The sequence below is a fragment of the Chenopodium quinoa genome, unplaced genomic scaffold (assembly GCF_001683475.1).
Source record: "Chenopodium quinoa cultivar QQ74 unplaced genomic scaffold, ASM168347v1, whole genome shotgun sequence".
Taxonomy (NCBI): Eukaryota; Viridiplantae; Streptophyta; class Magnoliopsida; order Caryophyllales; family Amaranthaceae; genus Chenopodium; species Chenopodium quinoa.
Genome location: NW_018742980.1, coordinates 1431951 through 1454326, shown reverse-complemented (window position 1 = coordinate 1454326; position 22376 = coordinate 1431951). Strand labels below are relative to the sequence as shown.

Sequence of the window (22376 nt, the reverse complement as noted above, 5' to 3'; positions counted from 1 at the left end):
ATCTATCAAAAACAAAATGAGGCATCGAAAACAAAATGGGCCGGGCATCTAACTATGTTGCAAAATGGGGCATCTAACTATGTTGCAATTTAAGTACGTATCTATCGAAAACATTTAAGAATGATCCATTTTTAGATACTCGTAGTAAATTATCTTAATTTCTCTCTTTAGATAAAATAAGTTTAATATTGAAAAACGCTCCTAAACTTTCATATTTTTCCTTTACCAAATTTAAAAAGAAAAAAATGTCGTAGTTGGACTTAAATAAAAAATTCATCAATTAATTACAAAATTGACATAATTGGAAAGAAAATGAGCTGTTGTTCAATGATTGTACTTGAACCCAAAAAAACAGATTTTCTTAAGTATAGATAACCAAAACACCCTCTTCATCTTCTTAAGTCAAGCCACCTAATTAAGTTTCTTCCACGAACCTTACTTCCCAATAATGCTCCATGGCAAGCAACTCATCATCCCCAAACCAAACTCAAACCGGCCAACGCGACGACGACCAAGACCACCATGCCATCCACATGGTCACAATCGACAACTTCCGCTTAGCCTTGATCAATCAAAAAATCAACACTCCACCAAAAATCTTAAGCAAGGCGGCCGGTCGAGCCACATGTTCAATCTTCAAAGTCCCTAAGAGCTTCAACGACGTAAATGGCAAGCTCTACCAACCACAAATCATCTCAATAGGTCCATTCCATCATAACCAACCACATTTACAAATGATGGAGGAACACAAGTACCATTACCTTGGTCAACTCCTCGGTCGAGTCACCCATCTCACCCTCCCGAACCTCTTTAATGCGGTCGCCCCACTCGGGGCGTCCGCACGCGAATGTTACTCGGAAGATATACCACTAGAGGACCAACACTTCCTTGAGATGTTAGTTGTTGATGGTTGTTTTATTATTGAGTTGTTTAGGAAGGTTGCGAAGTTGGTGTTGTTTGAAGATGATGATCCCATTGCTTCTATGTCTTGGATATTTCCGGCACTATTGAGGGATTTACATAGGTTGGAAAATCAAATTCCATTCTTTGTGTTGCAATGTTTGTATGATTTAACTAGTGGTGATAAAGAGAGTTGTCGTGAATTTACTCTTGCTACACTTTCTTTGAGCTTCTTCAATTTTACTATTCAACGGCCGGATGAAATTATTTGGAAGTACAAGGTTAGTTTCTCTTGTTTTCTAGCTACTTTTGATAGATCCCGTGCAATTAGCATACGTATTTTCTAAGTTTGAGGTAAAATAACGCTTAAACTAATTTTGTGCATTTAGCATCAGTGTATTCTAATTTGGAGGTAAAATAACGCACTAAATAATGTCTTATTTTAATAAGATTTCAAAAGTATAAATATAAATATTAAAAAATAATGAATTAGTGGCTTGTCTTTGTTTAAGATTTCAAAAGTGGTTTTATCTTATATAGGGATATATCAAGCTCTTATTTTTTATTAAAAGGGGCGTAAATGTGTAATTAGGAGAGACCAAAAATGAATTAATGAATCTTAGAGAAAAAAATGATTTCTACTGATTTCTAGAATCGGAATCTGTCACATAAAACAGTATTTTTAGCTAATTAATCTATGCCAGCAAGATAAACTTTGTGGTACGTACTAAGCATAATTAATAAACAAATATGATAGTGCTTTGATTATGGGTCCATACATGGAAAATTGAGAGTAACCTTCATTAAAAAAAATTCCAATGAAAAGAAAAAATGATTGAGGCATGTACAGCTTGTAAGCATGTCACATCTTATCTACAAAATGGACTAAATGAAAATATAAATATGCAAATCAAGTTTTAATCTAATTTTAAACACCTAATTATAAGTAGTGATTTTGGACCACTTGTTCGAATCAAATCAATTGTATTTTTAAAATCAAAATTTAAAAAAAAAAAAAATTAAAAAAATTGAGCAGTGATTAGAGTAAACATTAAAATTACCGTTATTTTTTTTAAGAAATGAATTGTTACAGTAATTATTTCATTGATGTTAATCTTATTCCAAACCCTTTTTTTGGGTGGGGGAAGGGGGTATAATGTACGAAAGTTCAAGTTCAAGCTCAATAAATACTACTCCCTCTGTTTTTAAATACTTGCTTCACTTTTTATTTTCGGCCGTTTTTAAATACTTACTTTATTTCCTTATTTGAAAAGGTTTTATAATATTTAATTCATTTCTCTAAACTAGTGGATCCAACAAAAATCATATTTTATTAATTTCATATTCTCTCTCCTCCAATTCTCTCAACTATTTTTGTTTTTTACAATTTTATATTCTTCCAACAACCCCACTACCTCCATATTTTATTCTTCTAACAACTCCGTGCATGGAGAAATGGAGCAAGTATTTAAAAATGGAGGGAGTAAATGTCAATAATATGACTTGACAAATGCAAGGGGTCGTTAATATCCTTGTGTTGAAATATATCCTACCAAATAACGCATGTAAATGCCCCATATTAATAAAATAAGAGAGAGTTAAAACACTTATAAAGCTAAGGGGCTACTCCTCCTATTGCCATATGGTTTTGAGATGGAACCTCCTTTGGACTTGTGAAGTGGACACTCTCTCTTAGTTTGCGGGTGTGACCCAAACCCGTATTTAAAACCTTGAGTGATTTTTTTTTTAAAAAAAAAATATTTTAAATTGATGTTGAGTATAATACAAATTATTGTATAATGGTTTGGTTAAAACCTAGGAAGTTTATACTCTCCCTCCGTCTTTTGCATAGCCTCTAATGTATAACTTTAACAATTTATATCTATGGTTTCGTTTTTGGAACTATCTTTTTGTAATCGGGAGAATAGAAAACAACCATTTTGATTTTGTTTCTGTGATTGAAATATATTTTGGTAGCTAGCTTTGCTATCAAATCTTATGAAAAAATTTATAACAAACGGAGTTAATAGGATAATGCTAAACCCTAATGTAGGTTTTTGTAAAACTTATTATCAATGATAATCTGATTTTTTTAATTGAGACAAAACTTATTCCTAATCTTAAAACTTTAATGTTTTACTTGTATTTCTTGATAACGTTGTCTACAAAACATTTCCTGTTGTACCTACCATTGGTCTTTCATGTATTATTATATCAGAAGCGGAAAGACTGGAAACTCGACAAATGAATTCTAATCTTACAATTATGCTTGATTTCCTTGTTTCATCCCATCACATGCAACATTGCTTGTTAAGAATATTGATCATGTCACCAAAACATAACACGATATATACATATATGTTTTGTGTTATCCTAGGATTTAAAACCCAAACATTTGTTAGATCTCTTGCGCTCTAGCTTCATCACCCCAGAATTAGACCCAGAAGATCCTTCAAAAGAAAACACAGCTCCTTCACATGTGATTCATTCAGTTTCAAAGCTCCGACAAGCCGGGATCCATCTTAGGCCCGGAAAATCAGAGACCTTCCTAGCAGTGAAGTTTAAACGAGGTGTGATCGAAATGCCAAGGGTGACCTTCGACGATTTTCTTAGCTCGTTGTTAGCAAATTGTGTATCATACGAGCAATGCCACAATGGTCACTCCACGTACTTCACTACATACGCAACGTTTGTAGATTGCCTTGTTAACTCGGCTAAGGACGTTGAGTACCTTTCTGACAAGAACATTCTTGAAAATTATTTTGGGACTGAGGCTGAAATTGCTACATTTATCAACAATTTGGGCAAGGAAGTGGCATTCGATATTGACCAATGTTATTTAGCCAAGTTGTTTGATGATGTTAATATGTATCATCAAAATGATTTGCATGTTTATTGGGCTACATTGAAATATACGTATTTCAATACACCTTGGTCCTTCATATCCGTGGTTGCTGCCTTTGTTTTATTAGTTTTGACAATTTTACAAACACTCTATACTGTTTATCCATACTACAAACCAAGTAATAACTAGCTTAGTTGTATACTATTAAGTAGTATAGTATGTCTTCTCAGTTTTTGTACAATTTAGTCCTAGTTTAATGGACACTAGTACTTGTAATATTGGTTTTCGAATTATTGTTTCATTTGTATACGAATCTTTGACATTATTCAATAAGATCATCTATGAGGCATAAGCTCATGATCTTAGTATATGTAACTTTATTGATTCATGGAATTGAACAAATTATTTATTTACCATTTTTTCTCTTATTAAACATAATGTCGAGATTTTGCAATACTTTTTATAATCTATGCAACTCAATGTTTAAAACGTGTATATTTTCAAGTGTATTTGAAAAGAAGTATCTTACGATTATATCACAATTTTTTAAAACATGGATTAAGTATATCATGTGGAAAATAAGCATGAGAAGTTTTCAATTTCAAAAACTTACTCCAAATAGTCTTGTATTAACGCTTATTACTTGACAATTACAATTGTATAATATTCAAAGACACAAGCGTGGAAAAGGAAGCTAGCAGATTAATACAAATATGAGACTCATAAATTTTTAATACGAAGAATTGACATTAGCTATTATATTAAGATAACTAGTGGACGCAAAAAGTTTGATTAGTAAAGGATTGGTCGATTGGAAAGCCTTACAAGTGACAAGCCCAGTTGATAAGGCACAGTATCCAAAAGCCCATATGAATAAAATCAGAGCCCAATTAATCAAATGCTAAAATATAAGGAAAAAAAAAGGTCTCATTCACTTTACCTGAAAAAAATAATATTAAGTAAAACTAGTTTCAGTTCAGTAAAATTAAGTTCAGTTCAGTAAAATTTAGTAACTTTACAGAAAAAATATAATAGAAAATCAGTAAAAATAATTTCAGTTCATTAAAATTAATTTCAGTTTTAGTAAAAATAATTTAAGTTCAGCAAAAATAAGGTAAAGTGAACGGGGTCTAACGGAGAAAATACAAGTTTATCTTGTTTTAAACAAAATATATTTATTTAATGACAAAAATGTAAATAAATTAACAATTTTTTGTAAAATCAGGGCCCATAGTTGTGATTTGTTTACAAAAATATCATACTGGCTAAATAAAAATGTTGATTTATTTACAAAAATGTTGATAAAATGGGACGTCCTCCTATAACAAGATAGTGTGATGAAAATGAACTTAAGGCGTGTTCTCCTTGCCTCTTATTTCACTCATTTTACAAAGAAAGCAAAAATAAATAAGTTTACTATGTAATAATTTCAAATAATTTAAATGAACCAATAAATCAAAGTTTAATTACAAATACATTGAATTCTCTCCTAGGTTCATAGTCTAAATACGAGCCAATAGATTAACACAAGCTTCATAGAAGTAAAATTCAAATAAAAAGAACACACCCTAACGTTGTGATCACGGGGAAGAACATAATACGCTACTAAGAACAAGAAATGTGTTATTTTCGGTTTTGTTTTCCTTTCTTCATGGTGTTCTTGCCTCTTTTAATTTGTATTTTTTTTTATTAAAAAATAAATAAATAAATAAAAATAAAAAAAGTGATCCAACCAACACTCCGCGGCTCAAAATTTTGAATTATACAGCTAGGATGCTGATACCATCATGCAGTGATGCATTGATCCATCTCCTGCATAGAGTAGTCATCTCATTCCTGCCAAAGCATATTTTTGCATGCTTATAAAAAAAGGAAAACTTTATTTTGGTAATTTGTACTATACCAGGTTTTCAAGTCATTGATCTTCATGCATGTTGTGTAGATTATATTGGTGTGGACCAAGAACAACAGTACAGGATGAAAGGTCTTTACTGTTGAGGAATACACTTATACACTACTAGTCTACAAGAGCATGATTTACCCACTCAAGCCTAAAGTTTGTTGATGATAATATTACAAAATGGACAATATCATCCACATTTATGATTGGTTTGAAGGCGATAATAAATATATATCCATATTGTTGGTAATGAACTTGTGTGTGACTCTATAATGGTAAACAACTCTACTAATATTTACTCTTTTTTTATTTTATTTTTTTTCTTTTCTCATTATAGAGGTAGTACTGTGGAGACAGTGTTGAGAATGACAATACAAGAGGAATGAAAATTTAGCCTTTTTTTTTTTTTTTTTTCTTTTCTCATTATAGAGGTAGAATTTTGGAGGCAATGTTAAGAATCGTAATACACAATGAAGTACAAATGCATAATTGTTATATATATCTGCAAATACATAACAAATATTAAACTATTGTAAAAGCACATGCAAAGGAGAGAAAGGAAGAAAGGTTTAAGTGGGTGAACCCTACCTATTTTTTTCAGATTGCCATCACATGATGGGGACGGACCACAAAGAATAGAACTATAATTAACCAATATGACATAAGGAACCTAAGCAACAAGCTAGCTAGAGAAGCACTTGCAATTGTTGCTGTTAGAATATATGTTGATATATTCTGTTGATAGTGTATATATATATTTGGTTTGGAAATGTATAATCTAGTGCCTATTTTGTAGCTAGTTTGTTTCCATTTTTATAGCCTATTGATCTCTTGTAATCATGTATATATACTACGTTATAAGCAATGAGAAAGGCAACCATTCATCTCCTTCATGGTATTAGATTAAGGTTTCAATCCTTGGTTTTCTTCCTCCTAACAATCGGCCCTTCTCTCATCTTCCTACCATTATTCTTATCTTCTTCCGCTGCACATCCATTCCCATGGCTGACTCACCGAAGTTTCACCCGGCATCGACCATAATTAACGTGAAGTCTCTTGTTCCAATCACATTGGATGCCGAACACGGGATGTATCACTCTTGGGCCGCACTTTTCAAAGTGCTTGTTAGGGTACACAATCTCCATAATCACATCATTCCTCCTACGGAGGAGAAAGAAAAGACTGTGTATGAGGCTTCCGAATCCGCTGATCCCGCTCTTTGGAAGCGGTTAGGCGCGGCCGTTCTTCAATGGATCTATGGCACCATCTCCTCAGATCTTCTTCATGCCATTCTTCTCAAGGACGATACTGCACAAGGTGCCTAGGCTCGTTTAGAGTCTATGTTACAAGACAACAAAGCCTCACGAGCATCCCATCTCGAACAAGAGCTTGCCGACCTAGACTTCGAGAACTTTTCGTCCATTGATGGCTATTGTAATCACATCAAATCTCTTGTCGATCATCTTGCTGATGTTGATGCTCCGATCCCCAATAGCCGCCTCATCCTTAAAATGACGGCTTGAGTTCCGGAAGATTATGCCAGGACATTGATTTCATCCAGAACCAAGAACCACTACCTTCTTTTGAAAGTTTTCGTTCTCGTCTTAAATTAGCTGAGCGGACCATCAAAAATCGCTTAGCTAAGGAGAGTGAGTCTACTACCCGTTCACCGACGGCCCTAGTCTCGACCTCAAACAACCAGCATCATTCGGACTCTCTATGAGTTCTTCTGCGTCAAGGTCGAACAACAAAAGCAATAAGCAGAAAAAGGCCAACTCTAAACCTTCTTGTAAAGGTAAAAATTCGGGAAGTCCTGCCCAACCGCAATCTAGCCAACCATCTGGGAAACACTGGCAATTTCAGCAGGGCCCCTATTCTTGGCCCGCCTACTGGACCTCGTGGCTGGCCTAGTGGCCCAATCCGCCATGCCCATAGATCATGGGCTCCGTAGCTGCTACACCATTTGCGAACTCACGGCCTGCTGGGCCAGGAATTTTGGCCCAACGACCTCAAGCCTATAGTGCAATGACCCCTTCCTATACTCCTACGGATATAGAAGTAGCCATGCATGCTTTCTCTAATATGTCTTAGCCGGACGGGAATTATTACATGGATACCGGAGCCACATCCCATATGACTGTAGATTAAGGTATTCTTTCTTCTTATGTCAATTCGAGCATTAAAATCATAACATTATCGTTGGTAGTGGTCATTTAATTCCAATTATTGGTCATGGTAGTGCTACTTTGCCTTCCCCATAACCTCCATTTACCCTAAACAATGTATTGCATGCTCCAAAATTAATTAAGAACTTGATATCAATTCGTAAATTCACCATTGACAATATGGTTTCCATTGAATTTGATCCTTTTGGGTTTTCTGTGAATAATTTACAAACGGGAGCCAAACTAATGAGATGTGACAGTACCGGTGACCTTTATCCAATCTTTTTAAACACTCAAGGCAATTCTTCATTCAATCACTCCAATTTTACTGCTCTTTCATCTAATCTTTGGCATAATCTCTTAAGACATCATGGAGTTGTTGTTCTTAGATCTTTAAGTAGTAAAAATTTAATTGATTGTACAAATAAAGCTTGTAACTCTTTTTATTACTCGTGTCCTCTTGGAAAACACTCTAAATTACCGTTTTATGATTCATTGTCGTACACTGCTTTTCCGTTTAATATAATCCATAGTGATTTTTGGACTTCTCCTATTGCTAGTTCTTCTGGCCATTGTTATTATGATTTATTTCTTGATGATTATAGCAAATTTCTATGGACTTTCCCTATTGCAAAGAAATCTCAAGTTAAACATTTGTTTCAATCTTTTCATAAGATCGTCCAAACTCAATTTGAACGTAACATCAAGACTTTTTAATGTGATAATGACACTTAATATGTCAATGTCACCCTTAAAGATTTCTTTAATACCCATGGCATGCTCTTTGACTCTCTTGTCCTCACACTTCTCTACAAAATGTAAAACCGAACGACACATAAAATCAATAAACAACATCATTTGGACCCTTCTTGTTCTTGCATCCTTGCCTCTTTCTTTTTGGCATCATGCGTTAGAAATGACCACTTATCTTCTAAACATACTTCTAACCAAAGTCTTATGTTTTAAATCTCCTACTCAAGTTTTATACCAATGTGATCCGATTTACTCGGAATTGCGTCTTTGGTTGCTTATGTTTCCCTTTTTTCCCTTCTATTTCTATTCATAAATTTCAAGAATGATCCACTCCTTGTGTCTATCTTGGCCCTGCGACAAATCATCGTGGTTCCAAGTGCTATGACATTTTAAAAGGCAAATCATAATTTGTCGACATGTGAAATTTATTGAAAACGAATTCCCGTTTTCTAAAGTTCACAAGCCACAATTTACTGATTATGATTTTTTGGATGCTAATCCACTAAATCACATTCCCCATTTGTCAAGCACTACTCCCCCCTATCACGAGCAGCCCACTGCCCAGCAGGTGCAGTCCGGCCTATCTCCTGCATCTGGGCCATCTTCCCCTTCCAGCCTAGATCTTTCTCCATCTAGTGTTGTCAGATCCCACCCAGTTGGCTCCCAACGGCCCACTAAATACCCAACATACCCCACATCTTGTACCACCATTATTACCTGACAGCCCACTCATCCCTTCCTTGCGAAGTGATGATCAGCCCACACCACAGGTAACCCGCGGTCCTCCTCCTACTCCCGGAGCCATGCCCCAATCCCCCTTGCCCTCGTCACCCCCTCCTGACAGTCACACCTCTCACAGCCATCATACCCATAATATTCCCGAGCCCGCTACCCCATCCCATCATATGGTAACCCGAGCAAAAAATGGCATCATTAAGCCTAACTCCAAGTACTTTCACAATCTAAACACGATGATCGCTCCCAACATTTCTCCTATACCAAAGGACCCAGTTAGTGTCATTCGTGACCCAAATTGTAAAAGTGCAATGTTAGATGAATTTAATGCTCATATTGCTAATCATACATGGGATTTGGTACCTAGACCTCCTGATGTGAATGTTATTTGTTTTATGTGGATTTTTCAACATAAACGGAAATCTGATGGTTCTTTGAGAGGCATAAGGCCCGTCTTGTAGGTGATGGCAAGACTCAACAACAGGGTATTGATTGTGATGAGACTTTCAATTCGGTTGTCAAACCGGCAACTATTTGTACTGTTCTTAGCATTGCTCTATCTCACTCTTGGCCCATCCATCAGTTGGATGTCAAGAATGATTTCCAACATGGTTATCTCAACGAAACAGTATATATGCATCAGGCGATGGGTTTTCGCGACAAAAGTCGCCCTGATCATGTATGTTTATTAAGGAAATCCCTCTATGGTCTCAAACAGGCTCCTCCGGCCTAGTATCAACGATTTGCAGATTTTATTGCTTCTATTGGGTTTACTCAAAGTAAATTTGATAACTCACTGTTTATTTATAGACAGGGCTTTGATGTTGCTGATATTCTGTTATATGTTGATGATATTATACTTACAGCATCTTATGACCGCTTGCAGAGGCATTTCATAGCTATATTGAGTTCCGAATTTGCATTGAAGGACTTAGGTCCTTTGAGCTTCTTTCTAGGCATCGCTGTGACTCGTAACGCTAATGGTTTGTTCTTGTCTCAGAAACAGTATGCTGCTTCTATTATTGACAGGGATGTCATGTCAAATTGTACCTCCTGCCCTACACCAGTTGACACCAAATCTAAACTCATATCTTCTCATGATGCTCCATATGAGGATCCTACTAAGTATAGAAGTCTTGCGGGTGCTCTTTAGTATCTCACCTTTACAAGACTTGACATTTCTTATGCAGTTCAACATGTGTGTCTTCACATGCATGATCTGCGCAATGCGCATATGAGTGCATTGCAGCGTATTATACGTTATCTACAGCGTACCCTATCCTATGGATTTCATCTGTATAAAACATCTATTGATAAACTTGTCTCTTATACTGATGCTAATTGGGGAGGATGCCCCAACACCAATCGATTAACCTTAGGTTATTGTGTTTTTCTTGGTGACAATTTGATCTATTGGTCCTCTAAACGGCAGCCTACATTCTCACGTCCTCCCTTTTGTTAGTTGACACGTTTTGACTTTATGCACTATTCACATAACTTACTTTGACTTTGTTTTGTGATTTAGTGTTAGATAAAAACTTAGTCATGTGGGGTTTTGTTAGCTTCGTTTCAACGTCTAGTTTTCGACTATCAAAATTTTATATTTTTTGCTAATGCGTAATTAAATACATTTACATTTGAAAGTATGCGTTGGCAAACGTGCCTATATGAAATGTGTCAACTAATAAACAAACAGAGGAAGTATGTATTTAGCTAAAAACATTTGTATTACATGTAAATTTGAGTTGGTTGATTTACGGTTAACTTAAACGTGGTTGATTTAAAATAATGACATTAAAGTTCATGAGAAATGTTTCCCCTCCAACTTGAAGAGAGAATTTCCACTCAAAACCTACTTCCCCAACTATAGCTTGCATTATTTGTAAAATTAATGAAACCTACTCCGTAGTAGGGGTGTACAAAAACTGGACCGGACCTAAACCGACCTGATCCAGACCGGACCTGACCCGGACCCGTTGATTCAGGTCTGGTCCCAGTCCTTAAAAATCAAGGTTCCCGGTTCCAATCCGAACCCGGTCTAAACCCGGGGTTTTCAAGTTCGGACCTGAAACCCGGAAAAATTGTATTTTTTTTTTAAAAAAAACAAATCAAAAATCAAATTAACGATGCTTGCTGCTTGAGTGACGCTTCAGTTCTCTTTCATTTCTAACCCTAACAGAGTAACAACTATCTCCAAGACTCCAATCTCCAAACTCCCTGGTTGTCTCCCCCTCTCCCTCACTCTCACTGTCCTCAGCCCAACGCCCACTGCCGATACCTCTCTGCCTTCCTCACTCTCTCAGGCGACGCCCAGGCGCCCACCGCATGAGACAGCTACCGCGCGATTCTCCATTTCTCCGGTAAGTTATTTTATTTAATTTTTTTTAATGTAAATCTAAATTATATAATTATGTTTGGGTATTTTGTATTCGAAATAATGAATTAAGTGTTAGAATTTATATGTTTATTCATGTTTCAATTGCTTATAATGATTGTTTGATGTTTTCATGTTGAATTTCTTTTTTTTAGTTCATTTCTTTCGAATTTATGTTTTTTTTTTTGGTTTTTTTGAGTTTAGGGTTTACAGTTTTAGGGTTTAGAATTGATAAGAAGTATGGTTTATTTTCGAATTTCTTTCGAATTTATGTTTTTTTTTTTTGGTTTTTTTGTGTTTAGGGTTTAGGGTTTAGGGTTTAGAATTGATAACAAGTATGGTTTATCTTCGAATTTATGTTTTTTTTTTGGTTTTTTTGAGTTTAGGGTTTAGAATTGATCACACTATCACAACCTTTGAATCTCTGTTAGGCCAAATTTAAATAAATAAATAAACGTAGTGCATGATTTGTAAGAGACTCAGATGATTAAATAAGTTGGCTAACTTGTATCAGAATTGATAAGACATAGTTGTATGCAGTACAGAATTCAGATTTGAGTTGGCTAGCTTGTTTAGAATTGATAAGACATAGTTGTATGCAGTTCAGGGGTTCTTATTCTTGTAGACTTGCCCAGGGCTAACAAGGGAGTGAAGGAACCACGGATTATTATTCTTGCAATGTAAGTTGTTCATAAATTTTTTTTATAAAATGGTATGTGTATATAATTGTTACTTTAAAATTATTTATATTGTATATAATTATATTGTAGATGGAGAGCTCTCAATCCAAAAGGTCTGCTTCTTTATCTAAACAAATGTCACAGCCACTTTTTGAAAAGGATATGGAAGAATTGCAATCTACTTTGCCTCCTGATAAGAAGCTAAAAGCGGGGCGGGAATATATATATGGAACAGAAAAAGTAAGAGGAAAGCTGAGTATTGGAAATATTACTTAGAGTACGTCGAGAATGGAAAACTACGAGCTGAATGTAAGTTTTGTCCTAAAACTTTTGCTGTTGATGGTAATCTTAATGGTTCAAAAAATGTTAAAAACCATGCCGAATCATGTCTTAGTAATCCTATTAATATAGAAAAATAAAAGGGCAAAGAAAAGCAAACTAAATTGTATTTTGATCAAGAACATGAGAGTGGTGAATTAAAGTGTGGGAGTAGGATTATTAACTTGAATGATGTTAGAGAGGCATTGATTCACATGATTATTGTTGATGAGTTACCATTTAAGCATGTGGAAAACCTGGTTTTAGGCACTTTGTGCAAGTTGCATGTCCACAATTTCACATTCCATCTCGTGTTACCATTGCTCGTGATTGTTTAAAGTTGTATTATAGTGAAAAAGAGAAATTGAGAGAAATGTTTAAGACATGTCAAAGAATTTTTGTGACCACTGATACTTGGACTTCAATACAAAGAATTAATTATATGTGTCTTATAGCTCATTTCATTGATAATGACTGGAAATTGAATAAAAAGATCATAAATTTTTGTCCAATTTCTAGTCATAAAGAAGAGGCTATTGGAAAAGCAGTTGAGGCATGTTTAGAGTATTGGGGTATTGATGATAAACTTTTTACTGTCACTGTTGATAATGCTTCTTCAAAAGATGTTGCTTGTGCACACTTGAGTAGAATGGTTAGAAGAACAGGATGTGTTAATGATGGAAAAAAAATTTCATGTTAGATGCATTACTCATATCATTAATTTAATTGTGTGGGATGGTATTAGAGAGCATGGTGTGTGCATTGATAGAGTTAGAAATGCTGTGAAATATGTTAAAAATTCCCCTGCAAGAATACTTATATTCAAAGATCTTGTGCAAAAAGCAAACATAGATTCAAAATCTTCTTTATCCTTTGATGTCCCCACTCGTTGGAACTCCACATACATAATGTTGGAAACGGCTTTGAAGTTTTGACGTGTTTTTAGTGGGTTATCTCTTCCTGATGGAGAGGATTTGAATGACAATGAAAGGCCTCCCGAACCCGAAGATTGGGAAAAAGTGGAGAGGTTGGTTTTGTTTCTAGAGGGGTTTTATGTGTTGACTAAACGAATTTCTGGTTCCCATTATGTGACAGATAATAAAGGTTTAGGAGAAATTGCTTCTATGTATGATATGTTGAATAATTGGGAACAAAGTGGGGACTTGAATTTTCAAGCTATGGCCATTACAATGAAAAAAAAGTTTGATAAGTATTGGGGGGATGTGGATAAAATGAATAAGTTAATTTATGTTGCTCTTCTTCTCGACCCTCACTCTAAGATGGTCATTGTTGAATTGACACTAACGGATATGCATGGACCGGAAAAGGGTATGAAACTTGCTAATGATGTGAAGGAGTTCACTTACTCTTTATTTGAGGAATATAGAAAAATTTATGCTACTTCTAATATTCTAGATTGTGGAGATAATATGTCAATGGATATTGATAATAGTGTAAGAGTGCATTTCGATTATGTGAAGAAACTAAAAGAAAGAGCAAAACGATTGAAGGGGACAAGTGGGTATGCGATAAGTGAGTTGGATAGGTACTTAAATGATCAATTAGGGCCGGAGGAGGAAGAACAAGATGCATTGACATGGTGGGGTAAGAATGGTCAGCGTTATGTGATTCTTAATCGCATGGCACATGACATACTAGCCATCCCATTGTCGACCGTTGCATCGGAATCTGCTTTTAGTACGGGAGGTCGTACTCTAGATCCATTTTGGAGTTCTTTAACTCCTAAGGTAATGCATCTTTATCTTTTTGTTTTATAAAATCAAGTTTGTTTATATCTAAATATGACTTTGTTTATACATATTTATGTAATACTTTTTTATTGAAGATGGTTCAAGCGCTACTTCACACACAAGATTGGCTTAGAGCTAAGGGAGTGCCAATCGTTGATGTGGAAGAAAATTTGAAAGAGTTAGAGGAAATAGAGAAAGGTAGTATTAATTTTATGTACTTGAAATTTTGTTACACCAAATTTATTATTTCATTGTTATCAATCATTAATATATTCTAATATATTCTGTATTGTTTTTTATTTAGAGGTGCAATGTGGTGAATCTAACGATGTAGACGATGAAGTTGTTTTCGTGGACTCATTAGTGTGAATCACGCAATCAAAGGGAAAACAACTCGTCAAAATTCAAGTTGTCCTTGGAGAATTTATGTATTTCTAGTACTTGAGACTTAAGAGACTTTATGTGATGTTATGAGTTTTCGTGGACTCATTTGTATTTTCGATGGACTCATTTGTATTTTTTTTTTGTTTGGGAATTGGGACTTTATAGACTTTATGTAGTTTTTTGATTGATAATTTGGGTTTGTATGTAATTAAATTATGCAACAGGTCTAAAAATCACAAAACAGGTCCATATGCAGGTCCAACAGGTTATTTATGAAAAAAAAAAACGAAAAAATCACAAAACAGGTCCATTCAGGTCCAAACCCGGACCGAACCTGATTTTTCAGGTCTGACCCGGAACTAGACCTGTTGAATTAGGTCCGGTCCCCGGTCCTCAAAATTCCCAAATTCAGGTTCGCGGTCCAAACAGGTCCGGTCCGGTTTTGGACCGGTGTACACCCCTACTCCGTAGTATGCTTACCATTTAACATACATATCCTCGGTGAATTTGGTTCACAACTATATATATAATGTCAACCATGCACATAAGATTTTTTTCCAATGAATCCATATGATGATTAGTCTATGGAAAATGGCCAAAATACAATATATGTACATAGCCTTTGATACATAGTTAGGCATCTATTAACCTATATATATACTAAAAGCGAACCAAAAATGACACTCAATACAATGTCATTAAATATTTTCCCGCCACTTTCGTTATATCCTTATTTAATTATTATATTTTATTATATTCTTATATTATATATGTATGATTCTATCACATGATATTATCAATCATAATATTCTATTACATAATATGCGTGATTAACTATGGATATAAATCTTAATTGACTTAGACTTTTTTTTTTTTTTTGAAAAAGGATTGACGCAATATTTTGATTAGTTATAATGTGTTGCTTATTTCTTACTGTAATTGATTCTATTACATAATATTATCAATCATAAGATTGCATTACATATTATGCGTGATTAACTATGGATATAAGTCATTAAATCTTATGATTGATGCATGATGATCTAAAATGTACCCATAAAATCAAAGAATGATAATCCAACATATACCCATAAATCTCTCCCAGTACATATTTTTTTTAAGGGACCCATAATCTTAATTAATTAAAACAATTGAGTGATTCATTATGAGCATAGCCAATAGTTAAGCTATAATATCTCAATTAGTAGATGCTCCACATTATTTGGGGTAAACCCATATTTTTATTATTATCAAAGCATTATTTATAATTAAGAGAGATCAAAATGTCATCATTCCACCCTCTTCCACCCTTTCTAAGTTCTAACACGTTAATTATGCTTTTTAGGCTAATATTATTATTAAATAAACTAATATAAGAAAATATATACATAGTAAACATATCAATCATATTGTTTATTAATTATCACAAAGTAAAATAAAATTGAATAAATTTGCATAATACATTGCGTCGAACAATGTATCTTAACAAATTAGAGACGAAGGGTATATTCATGTATGTGCATCGTATGGGTAGTAATCTAAAATTTTCATTTTTTACAAGGGTTAATATAAAACCTCATAGAAGTTGCCAACTTTAAGCCTCTCTTCTTCTCTCATTCTCTCTTCTAGGATTTCTCTAAATTCTTGGCCGTTTAGTTCGGAAATAGTCCAATTTTTTCGGAAATTAGACTATTTTTGACCCTTTTTCCTTAATTTTCTTTAGTTTTGCAATTTAGTTTTCAATAAATATACACGAGTACTATAAATATTCGTTCGTCTCTCTATGGTAGAGTCGCTAGTTTTTGTTAGTTTTGTTGTTTGTTTTTGTTTAGGTTTTTGTGTGTGTGTGTGTTAGAGTTTATTAAAAATGTAATCATCTTTTACCCAATTATCAGTTTGTTGTTAAAGAGTTGTCCAGGATCGCAACGGTTGTCAGATCTTCAAAGGCTTTCAAGTGAATCAGATAAAAATCATTCTTACGGCTATAACAAATCATTAAACCGTCTCTCCGAAAAGGTTGTATATTCTAGCGATGTGTGCGAGAGATGTACCACAGTGCAAGATCTATTCAACAATCGTAGCTTTGATGAAGGAAACCCTTAGTTGATTCAATTTTATGTATTTGTTGATTTAGATTTCATTTGTAGATGTCGTATGGCTTTTGATTAATGAATTTGTTTCAAAAAAATATAAAACCTCATAGTCCATAAATTTCTTTCATTTTATTTTATTTATTAAGTCTTTTGCATCAATAATATTGACATCTTTGGTATGGGTATAAATTAAAATTCTACATACTTTGTTTCCTTTAAAAATATAATTCTTAATATTTTTTGGTACATAATTGTTGCAATATAATTCATTATTTATAAAATTTAGTAAAATCATGCATTGCACGGAAATTAAACTAGTCTTATAATTATAATTAAGTTCCACTTGCACTAAAAAGTAAACAATTAAGTTCCTCATTTTACAATATATCTTTAGTGTGGGTGAAATTTAATTAAAGAAATTAGGTGATTAGGAAATTTAGTGCCCTTTCACCTATGCGCCTTTCCATTTAATATTTACTTCAATGTAAAGGAAAAAAACAAATTGTCACTTTTATACTTTCTATGCCCTTCGTTTCATAATATTAGGCCCTATTCACATCACCTTATTTTTTATGAATTACAATTATTTTTAGTGAACTGAAATTATTTTAATTGAACTTCAATTATTTTTAGGAAAATTTGACTTTTGGTAAAATATTTTTATTGTACTACCTATTAAATTCTAAAATTATAGCTTTCTATACCATTTAATGGTTTCCATTAAGGTTTTCAGGGTCATTTTACCTTTTAAGGTTCCAAATTGAGCTCAGAATTGACAAAAAAAACAATATCATATATAAGTGTCTCGTTTTGTGTGTCATTAATTTTTTTAGCCGCGAAAATTGTTCGGGTAAAGTTTTGGGGGTCGGTTTAGCCCATGAGGGTCCAAATTGAGCTTAGAGTTTCCAGAAAAAATAACGTAAATGTCTCGTTATGAGTGTAAAAATCAACAGTATTTAACACGCAAAACGAGGTATTCACATTTTTTTTAAAATTCCGAGCAAGGGCTAAACCGACCCCAAAACCTTACCCGAACAATTTTCACAACAAAAAAATTAATAACTCTCATATTGATACATTTTATGACACATAAAACGAGGAATTTAGATTATTTTTTAGCAAATTCTGAGCTCAATTCTGATCCTTAAATGCTAAACTGACCCCTAAACCTTTCCCGAATAATTTTCGTGATAAAAAAAATTACTAACACGCAAATCGACATATTTTATGACATGAAAAACGAGGCGCTTAAAATGACCCCCAAAATCTTAACGGGACATTTTTTTTTATACACAAAATGAGTAAAAAAATTAATTAGCTAAGCACTAACGGAACCCTAAAGGAAACAATTAAGTGGTACCAAAAGCTATAATTTAGAATTTGATAGGTAGTAAAATAAAAATAAATTTTAGGTAGGTACCAAAAATCAAAGTAGGGTCTTTCGGTGGTACTAAAAGTCAAATTTTCCTTATTTTTACTTAATTGAAATTCATCTTTCTAAACTAATTTAAAATAATTTTTACTAAACTAAAATTATTTTTTGCTGATCAAACTGAAATTATTTTTACTGATTTTCTATTATATTTCTTTTTCAACATAATTTATTTTAACCAAGCATAAATTAATTTTTGCTGAACTGAAATAATTTTTTCTGAAATGAAATTATTTTTACTGAAATTTTTTATTTTTATTTTTATTTTTGAGGTGAATTGAATAGGTACTTGGTTCTATTTAGAATATTTTGACTATATTAAAAAATGAGAGAAATTATTCTTAATTTCTCTTTATTAATAAGAATAAACATAGTCATATGAGTAATCTAGTTTAATTTATTTTAGTGAGTACATTATTAATATCTAATTTTTATAATTTTTGCTATTGTGAAATTAAGATATTTGCGATCAAAAATTTACATCGACATACGTAAAAGGAACTAACATTATGAAACGGATGGAGTATTTTCCTTTGACTTATGTCTCAAGTATATAATAAGAGTATTATATTTAATTTGTGAGCTAAAAAATTTAGAGAGTTAATTAATGGCAAAATTTGTATAACTCATTTAGGGTTTATAAAAATGTCAAGAAAAGACAAAATCAATGCAAGTACATAAAAAAAACTTTACTAATTTATTTTCATATTAAATTTAGGAAATGATTTTTTTTTTTAATTGTGTTTTCTCACTCTTTTTCACATCCTTGTAAGTTATATGATGTTCTTAGAAATCCAGATCATCCCATATTTACCACATGTCAATGTCTCCCCTCCAAAAAGATATCAAAATCATTACAAAAATGCTTGTAATTATTTTACCAATATTAATTATCATATCGCGTAAAAAAGGTTGTTTGTAAGCTATAGAAAATCTTACAGCTCAACCCTCTAGAGGGGTTATCCTAATAACACTATTTAGTCCCAAATTTTCTTTCAAAATACAGAAACATCCACTCTAAAGTCCATTTTTTCCTTTGAATATATCTTCTTTTGCAAAATAATAGTATTATAAAATATCCAATATATGTAGGAAACATTATTCCTATTAGTAGAAGCAGCTCCTGTAGGACTTAGCATTGTTGCATGCTTAACGAAAAAAAAAATATTATCCCTTACACTGTTCTTGAAAAAGATGATTTTTGTACTTCTCTGTTGAAAATACGCACATATGATTTATGTCATCTTCATATAGCTAGAGAACTTTAATTTGTTTATTGCCCTAAAAGATGCATGCACCACAAGCCAATAATCATATGGGTAAAAATTATCCCTTACATTGATTATTGTGTTTTTTTTTTTTTTTTTTTTTTACACAATACAGAGTTTTTTTTTTTTTTCTTAGTTTAGTTTTTGTTTTTTATTTATAGTTTACATTTTATCATTTCATGTGTCATAATTTCATAAAAAAAAAACGGATGACATTGCTGTTGTATATTATAGAGTATGTATTGATTGAATTCCTATATAATACGTTCGATATTTTAAAGGAATATTTTAAAAGATTTGGATAGAAAAAAAAAACAATTTGTATGTGATAACTTATGTATCATTTAGTAACAAATAATATCTTTTTCCTAAAAAAAAGCAATCAACAACTAATTATCATCACATAGGCAATATTCTTTAAATATAGGTCTTAAATCTAACATCAGCTATTTTTAAACTAAATTTCAATTTTGACTAGTTTTTTTAAAAAAAAAAAATTTAACTATATAAATTGGTTGAATTTCAAATTACCAAAAAAACAAAAATAACTGTCCAAATCTATTTTGGTTAAAATTGATTTTAACTGAGTATATATTATATCTTAAATTAGCTATTTTAATATATGAAATTACCAATAAGACTATAAGAGGTTGGCGGCCTAAACTAAATTTGATATACCAATTAAAATTTAACAAAGTAGATATTTGGTCATAAAAAAAAGGTAAGCAAGCAAGTCAAATATGTTACTCCGTATTATTTATCACCTAAGCTATCCCCTATCAATACATTTCCTTTTTTATTAGAAGAGAAGCAAAGCTTTTTCAATTCCTAAACATTTAAATAATCTTTCTAAAATTAAAAGATATTGTGTTCATAATCTTTTTTAAAATAATTATACAAGATTCTTTTAAATCTTTGTCTAGTTTAGCATAAATTAATTGGCAACATAAATAATTGGCTATGTGCAAAACAATGGTTGTAGATAAATAAATAAACAATTGTGTTACAGCCTTATAGGTAATGTCCTATTAATAGTTAGGTTAATTCCTTATACACAAACAGGATTTAAAATTTATCTTTATTTTTTTTGGATCAAACAGGTTTTTGAAAACAAAATTTACGGTTTCTTCTCCATTCTCCAATTTGCCTAATGAACCAAGATTTTCGAAAATTTTAATGTATTATATTCTCGCATACGTATAATATAATGGCCGATTTTTCATCCTTTGATTGTGATAGTCCAATCAACATATATTGTTTATTCTAGGATTAAAAACGAACATGAATTCGCATGAACCCTGATTTCGAACGACTCAAATTTCGCATATAATATGTAGATCAATGCATATATTCAATCTTTATTGATGTGCGATTGTATTTAAGGAATTAAGGGACAAAGATTATGATGGTGGTTATTTTCATCCACTAATGAAGAACATTGAAGAATAATATTTTTGATTTTAAATTTCTTAATTCAATTTTTATTTTATTAAAAATTGATTTTAATTAAATAATCATGAAAATAAAAATAGATTTTCAAACATCAGAAAATAATTTTCGAAAATAAAAAATGAATGAAAAAAGAAAAAGAAAAGAAAAATCAACCAATTAGAATTAAGAATAATGGTGGTCATTTAAAGAATGACCACTGTAGAATCATCCTAGTCATCATATACCCAATTCATATAAAACAAATTGAAAGAGTTATGGTCGTTTAACGAAGAGCTTACGAAGGTGGAACTTGATGATGAGTGCTTGACTTGGCACGCTCGTGCAAAAAAGGAGCATGTCTGTGCAATTGTGCCTGGTCGAAAATTTCAAAATTTGTGCTTCCGCCTCAGCCTTCAGAAGGGGCACATAGGCACGTGCCTGGTCGACGGTAAATGTTTTTGTCCATTTGAAGCGCAACACACTTTGTGGAATGTTTCCTAATTTCAGGTATATGTGTTGATGATGGCGATAAGCTAAGAGCTATGCTTAAAGAGTACTTGGGGGTTTTATTAATGTTTCCTTATGTTATAAAAGGACACTTTAGGTGATCGATTAATTAGATCATACCCTTGAACCATTAAGATTGAAGACTCATTTTATTATTCTCTTGTTCTTTCTCCTTTATAGGGATTCACCGAAGAAGATCCTTCTCCTTCCCTTTTTTCGGAAGAAAAGAAGGATCCGGAGACTCGCCTGGGCTCTCATCGAGACCCACTCACTTTCTTCGCGTACGGACTTTTTTCGACTTTTGTTTAGTGAGTCGATTCTGTTGTGGATGAATGCGCAGTGAAAAAGCTCTCGAATTCCCCACTGCATAATTTGTTTTTCTTGTTCTTATTACTTTTTCATTGATTTGTTTCGCACTAATATAATCAAACAAGTTACCCCTCGATTCCTATCATTTATTTATTTTTAATTTAAGTTAATAATTAATGGAAGATGGTTTTAATTGCATAAAATAATTTATTAATTGAAAATTCAGAATTATATATAAACTAGCTAAAGTCCCGTGTAATGCACGGGTTTTACTAAATTATATAGCAAACTACAACATTAATTTAGCAATTTTACACTAAATAAATTACATTTATAAAACTAACAAAATAAATTGAAATTTTTTTTATTTACCTATGTAGACATCAAGGTTATCTTATTTTTATTTATTTACTTTTGACAATGATGTAAAAGCTGGTGATAATGCGTTAGACTTTATAAATATGAAAGAAAATAAGGGACTATTGATTATTTAGAATCCATGCAATATACACTATCATATTCCTATTTTGT

General features: G+C 32.6%; 1 protein-coding gene across 1 annotated transcript; it reads left to right on the top strand.

Annotated features, from left to right (window-relative positions):
- The first annotated feature begins 276 nt into the window (after positions 1-276).
- On the top strand, positions 277-4161 carry LOC110729364 (UPF0481 protein At3g47200-like). Its single transcript, XM_021909099.1, has 2 exons — positions 277-1181; positions 3278-4161. The coding sequence occupies exons 1-2, from the start codon at positions 456-458 to the stop codon at positions 3932-3934; spliced, it is 1383 nt and encodes a 460-aa protein (XP_021764791.1). The 5' UTR covers positions 277-455; the 3' UTR covers positions 3935-4161.
- The last annotated feature ends 18215 nt before the right edge of the window (positions 4162-22376 follow it).

Coding starts and splice junctions, on each gene's coding strand:
- LOC110729364 (XM_021909099.1), top strand. CDS start 456: ATGGCAAGCAACTCATCATCCCCAAACCAAACTCAAACCGGCCAACGC. Junction 1,182..3,277: donor AAATTATTTGGAAGTACAAG/GTTAGTTTCTCT, acceptor GTGTTATCCTAG/GATTTAAAACCCAAACATTT.